This window comes from Haemaphysalis longicornis, unplaced genomic scaffold (assembly GCF_048455015.1).
Source record: "Haemaphysalis longicornis isolate Haplotype H1 unplaced genomic scaffold, Haemaphysalis longicornis Haplotype H1 scaffold_1, whole genome shotgun sequence".
Taxonomy (NCBI): Eukaryota; Metazoa; Arthropoda; class Arachnida; order Ixodida; family Ixodidae; genus Haemaphysalis; species Haemaphysalis longicornis.
Window position 1 is genome coordinate 105,637,521 of NW_027526203.1, and position 6,453 is coordinate 105,643,973.

The following is a 6,453-nucleotide window of genomic DNA, read 5'->3' on the forward strand; positions in this document are numbered from 1 at the left end:
TTCTAGATCTTCAAGCACAGATTTGTCGTTAGCTCGTGAGTAATCTTTGAAACACCGCGTCGTGGATTTATCTTGGGAGGTTAACTTGAGAAGGGGTACAGTAACGCATACTAAGTGGTGGTCAGATATTCCTGGTTCTATTGCAACAGAATATTTGTCAAAATCGCGGGGAATAAATACAAGATCCAAAATAGAACTACAGGGGCCCTGCACACGAGTTGATTCGTTTACAACGTGTATTAGGTTATGTGTAAGCATGATATGAAACACTATGTTTGTGTGTTTCGAAAATTCTGAACCAGCCATCAATCGTTTCCAGTCAATACCTGGCAGGTTAAAATCCCCAATCAGAACAATTTTGCTGTTCAGATATCTCGACATGTGCTCTCGAAGATTAGATATTCCGACTAGGAATTAGGAGGCCTGTAAAGCGCGTAAAGAACGAAATAGTACCCCCAACACCAAACCTTTATGCACTAGCATTGAAGTTAATCAATATCAGGCAACGAAACGGCCTGTATGTTGTTCTTAAAAAGAATGGCCACGCCCCCGCCTCTGGAAGCCCTGTCTTTACGTATTGTGTGATACGACGCGGGGAAGACGCTATCCTCTGTTATGTCGCTTCGGAGCCAAGTTTCTGTCACAACGACAATGTGCGGGTCATTTGGAAGCAAGATAATTTCAAGCTGGTCAGTTTTATTTTTTAGACTACGAGCATTCAGGTTCAGCAGGCGCAGTTGCTTTTCTTTGGTTGGGTTCGCATTACTGTTAGGGGTGCTCCTAGTTTTTTGGTTGATTGGCCTTGTGGGAATATTTTTGTTCACGATGCGTGGTTTAGTGCCTCTGCTTGTTGCCTCGTCACTGGACGATTTGGCTTTCGTTCGTCGTTTTTTCGTAGGAGTATGCGTTCATCTTTTTCTGTATCCCAAGTGTAAACGTTGCTATTGATGAATAGTTTGTCGAAAACTAACGACACTTTTTCTTTTTTGTCGCGGTTCGGTTTCGAACTTGCCCACAGTTTACGTCTGACGTCTCGCACTCTACGGGAGAAATCTTCACCAATGGAGAAATCTGAATCTTTCAGCTTAGATCCTTCCTTAAGAATTGAGATATTGTCGTTTGCTGCTTTTGGCTTAAAAATAACTGGTCTAATTTTGTTTCGTGCTGGCCTACCTATTCGATGGATGCGCTCAATCTTAATTGGTTCAAGCTCCAGTATGTCTTGAATTACTTCTTTGTTGACAACATGTTCAAGTGTGTCACTGGTCTCGTTTTCATTTTCCGGTAAGCCGTACACTATCAGGTTTGATCTTCTACTATGGTTTTCGAGCTGATCAACTTGCTTTTCAAGTTGCTGAATTAGGGTACTCATAGAAGCTATTTGAGTTTGGCAAGCAGCAACTTTGTCCTCCAGAAGCGCCAAGGCGTCCAATTTTTTCTCTATATCGATTAGCCGCTTTTCTTTTATGTCCTTTATGTCAGCAGCTATACTTCCTAGTTTAGCAATTTTAGCCAAATAAGGACCAGGATTTGCCTCAATGTCTCCGCCCAGAAGGAGCAATTGTCGCAACAAGCCAGAAGCATCATAAGACACACCAGAAGACCATGGGCACAGCAGCACAAGTAAGAACGGGTCGCTTGAGCGAAAGCATTTTCCGTAACGTTTGCTCACCTGTAAAAGGAAGACAAACGGGTTTTCAGACCACCGCATACTGGCTGTGCCGCCGTGCCCAGTGGCCCAGGAGTGAACAGGACGCTCATATATAGCCATAATCCGCAACGTTATAGGACGACGTTATAGGATGACGGAATGACGTTATAGGCGGCCAGAAGCCGGTCGAACCCCACCTCATCCACATTGCGCATCATCTGGTAGGTGAGGCAGTTCGCTCCTGGCGCCTACTTGCGCTTGCAGCTGCGGAGGTCACTGCGGGGCTCATCCTTCGTGATGGGGGCGTTGTTGAGGGGGTGATGCGCCCCCCCCCCGTCCCAGCAACAGCAACAGCGGGCCCTGGTTCCACCTTGTGTGGTGGCAGGAAGTGTGCAGCGAAGAGGTCGGCCAACTCCGAAAGGCTTGCCTGGTTGCGGATCGCCATGATAGCCAGGGGGTTGCGGTTTCTCTGGGGCTTCAGGATGGCGTTGAAGAGAGCCTAGAGGCGGCGGAAGCGTGGGTCTGCCTCCGAGCTGACCCATAGTTCGGCCCAGCGTTGCCGGCTCAGGCGGTTGGCGTGACAGCGGCAAGCCGCGTCCACTATCCGGTACGTTGTCCAGTCCGCCCGCTCCCCCGAGCGCTGGGCCTTCCTCTCCGCACGGTTGCGCACCGCCCGCCGCTGCAGGAGCTTCAGCTCCGGCGTGTTGGCCCCCTCTGCTACTGTGCAGCTCTGCGTGGCTTGCCTGGTGCAGCAAACCAGGCCCCGGAACAGTTCGGCTCCTTCCCCCCCGGTTCTGCTCGGCAAGGCAGCGCCGGAACCTGTCCCAGTGGATGATGTGGTGCAGTGCGGCTCGCTTGGCTGTCTTGTCGGATGGTACGATGCACAGGTGGGTAGTGGTCGGAGCCCCACGTGCTGGGCTCATTCCTCCACGTGGCCTCAACCCCGGCTGACACTAGGGTGAGATCAATCGTGGTGGCTGCGCAATTGCCACGCTGGAAGGTGCTCTCGCCAGTGTTCAGCGCAGACAGGTTGAGGCGCAGTATGGCGTCCCACAAATTCTCTCAGCGAGCGTCCATCCGGCCATCTCCCCACGCAGTCACCACAGAGGAGATGGCGGGCTGCGCAGAGGGACACCAGCCGATTCAGGCGACGCGCGTCCCAGGGCTATCCAGGGCGCACGTAAGAGGAATAATTCTAAAGTAGTTGTAAATAAACCTGCCAAGAGCGCCCTGTTAAAGGGACACTGCAGTGATTTGGAAACACTGCGGTATTACGAGCGCATATTGTTGTTTTCACCAAGGCCATCAATTCGACCAAGTCCACCAAGACCAAGGCCAAGACGCGTCACGAGCTGAACGCTCGACCATGGGCGGTTCAGCGAATGAGCAAAAGGCGTTTGCTCGGGAGGAAACCATGGGGGTTTGCATTGTGACGGCGAAATTTGGTGAAATATCTGCCGCTACGGTAGTATGCTGGTCGCCGTGAAGCAGTCGAGGCGTTGAAGAAGTTTTAAGGTTAACTTGTTTACTTTACTGATGACATTTACTGATTTTTAACACATGCACATTTGAAAAAGTGCACTTATTATATTCCAATGAGAAAAACAGTCATTACATCAAGGGTACTTAACGGGACAAGGCTGACTAGATCGCGGTCTCCCGGCGAAGGGTTTCTGAAGTGAGTTTCTGAAGTGAGTTTCTCAGCGGTACAACAGGCAGCCCAGGAAGCAGGTTTAACATACTTGCCATCAAAATCCGAACTCCTCATGCTATCACCACACGCCACCACCCCTAAAACAGCACCCAGCATGCATGTATATCTGGATAATTCTCCTATACGAACTGTGAATCGCATCAAAATACTCGGCCTAGTCATCCAATCCAATCGCCGAAACACATCGGTCCTACACACCCTTTCCCCACACGTAACCCAAATAATAGGCCTCCTGAGGCGCGCAACTGCTAGGGGCCACGGCCCGACGGAAAAGAACCGCTGCCGATTTATCCAGGCATTTCTACTTAGCCGCATTACCTACTCCCTCCCATATCTGTCCCTTTCTACCACGGGTGTCACCAAAGTAGATGGACTCATCCGTAAGGCCTACAGGGCTGCCCTCGGGTTGCCTCCTCACGCATCCACTGCTAAACTATGGGCCACCGGCACCTACAACTCCCGGGACGAATTAATTGAAGCGCACCGTACGGGCCAAATATACCGCCTGGCTAAACACTCACCTGGCCAACTCTTACTTAAGGAGGCACAAATACATACTCCTCTTACATCAACCCCCACAGCTCGCATTCCACCCGATTATAGAGATAACATAACAATCCGGCCACTCCCCCGTAATATGAACTCTACTCATCATACTGCCCGACGAGCTGCTCGAGCGCGTGCCCTCGTTTCCACTCCCCCCCCCCCCCTCCCCTCGCCAAACACCTTCTACGTAGATGCTGCAGCACACAGGCACAAGCCGGCCTTCACTGTGGCTGTCGTCTCCTCGCCGACTACTCCTCCTCTCACGTCTCTTACTATTGCCACGACAACCCCACATGTTGCGGAAGAGGTGGCCATAGCCCTGGCTCTCGCACACCGGCCTCCCCCTGATCTAATATTATCTGATTCAAAAACGCGTCCATCAAAAATTTTGCTAGCGGCAGTATCTCCACGCTAGCCTGCAAAATGCTGCTTCAAAATTCAGCTCCCCAGCATCCTACGGAGCTCCTCTGGTTACCGGTACACACGGGACTAGACGGCGCGGAGTGGGCTCATTAGGCGGCACGAGCCCTCGTCACCCGTGCGCCTGATGAGACCACTTCCCGTCAAGGAGTTTACTCCGCCAGGGACTCCCTCACCACTTACAGGGAGGTTACAGATTACTACCGCCTCTCCCGCAACACGGTGCCCCCGGCTCACCCATCCCTAACCCCCCCGGAGGAACGGCTGTGGCGCCTCCTCCAAACGGAATCCCTCCCCAACCGAGCCCTCCTTCATCACATTTACCCATCCGCCTACCCGTCTCCGCTCTGCCCACAGTGTGGCGCTAAATCCACAGTGCAACACCACATGTGGGCCTCCCCCTATGACCCCCACCCCACCATAACTTCCCCTGACCACTGGACGGAGGCCCTGGGCCGCTCGGACGAAGATTCCCAGCGCCCACTGGTCACCCGAGCACAAGCCGTGGTGGCGGCCCTTCGGGCAGCCATGGCGGCCCCTTAGGCCGGTGGTGTGAATAAAAGTTTTTATCTCTCTCTCTCTCCCAGCGCCATTCTACAGCCTACCCCCTCGTCCTCGTTGCCCTTGATGTCACCACCTCCGCCTGGGTCTCGGCAGCCACACTCCAACAGCCTTCGCGTCTCATCGGCGCCACTCCGCACTCCACGGGTACTGACCTTGGCGAACAGATCAGTTCTTCTCAGTGCTGCTCCCTTTGTTCTCACATATGACCTATTCGTTCCCTGCTCGTGTAAGATCCCCAAACGCCTGCCTCCTACTCGTCTACTGTTACGCCTCACCCTTTTTCAAGCATTTTCTTTCTGCGGTACCTTGCTTTTTTTTACTTTACTCCCACTAGACGTTTTTCCGAACATCCAATCCTTTTGTGAATTTCTTTAGGCTGAAGAAAGAGTTAACCTAGCCTTTGCCTTAAGTGGAAAAGAAATAAAAATGTTATCCTGGTTTTGTTTCAAAAGCGTCTGTTTTTTCGGAGCTGCAATGTGAAGCGCCAAGCGTCTGGTCAGGTGGTTTATGCCGGGGAGGGCCCGAGTAATATGTTCACGTAAAAAGTGTCAGTGCTCATGCATGCGTAAATAATCGAGTGAATGAGTGAGTTGCGTGCGCCTGTGTCTGTGAGCACGTGATGCGCACGCAGGCACGCGCGTGAGTGCGCGTGCTGTATTTGTGGGAACAGTCAGAAAAAATTCGCAGACGAGAACCGATAACGCAGGAAGCAGTTCGAGCTGTTCAGATTATGCGACACTGTTGCTTTGAGATTTTACAACATTCCTACACCATTGATACGATTTCTCAATGATTTAATTTGCATTTACAATTTCGCTGTGAAAGGTTATGCGTGCATGTTTACCTGCGCTCAAAAAGATCCACTGCATGGATTTATAAACATTGCGGGATTAGTAGCGAAAATTGTAGTCCGAAGTCTCTAGGCCATGTTTCGACCACTCTCGCTGCGTTTACGCGGCTTTATTCAGCAGAAAAATCAATTAAAAAATGCTGTCCTCCTCTCTGCATCCTCCTTGCCGATTTCTATGACGTTTCGCATTACGTCAGAAAAAGATAACTTGGCTTCACTGCGCTACTGCTCGGCTCGTCGACCCTCGGAAAGAATCAGTCAGCTCAGCGTTCAGTCGGCCGGCCGCCAGCAGGTCATCGCAGTTCGTTCGCTCAGTTGAAACTAAGCCACGACACCAGTTCCACCTGGAGGAATGTGCTTTTAGATTGTTATTTTGTAGACTGTATCGAACTTTAAGTCCAAGTAGCTCCACACAAGTGCGCATGCCACGCTTCGCTGATTGGTACGCTAGTAGAAAAATCGAGGGCCAATTGAAGGCGGGAGAAGAGTCAGCAAAGGCAATATAGGTACTAGGGAAATAAAATCAACTGAAACTTTTAACTTACAGCGTAAAACTAGGGAGCAGGAAGCACTTTTTTGCGCTAGGTGAACAAGCACAGCGCTCAGCAGCACGACCACACATTTGCGAACGCTTTTTCCGCCTAAGAAATGCAGTCGTTAGATATGAGATAGTGTGGGAATTTGGACGCTCACTGCACGAGCGCTATA

The 6,453-nt window shown here is 51.2% G+C and overlaps 1 protein-coding gene across 1 annotated transcript; it reads right to left on the minus strand.

Annotated features, from left to right (window-relative positions):
• Positions 1–617: 617 nt before the first annotated feature.
• On the minus strand, positions 618–1,771 carry LOC144145436 (uncharacterized). Its single transcript, XM_077677092.1, has one exon. The coding sequence runs from the start codon at positions 1,769–1,771 to the stop codon at positions 821–823; it is 951 nt and encodes a 316-aa protein (XP_077533218.1). The 3' UTR covers positions 618–820.
• Positions 1,772–6,453: the final 4,682 nt, after the last annotated feature.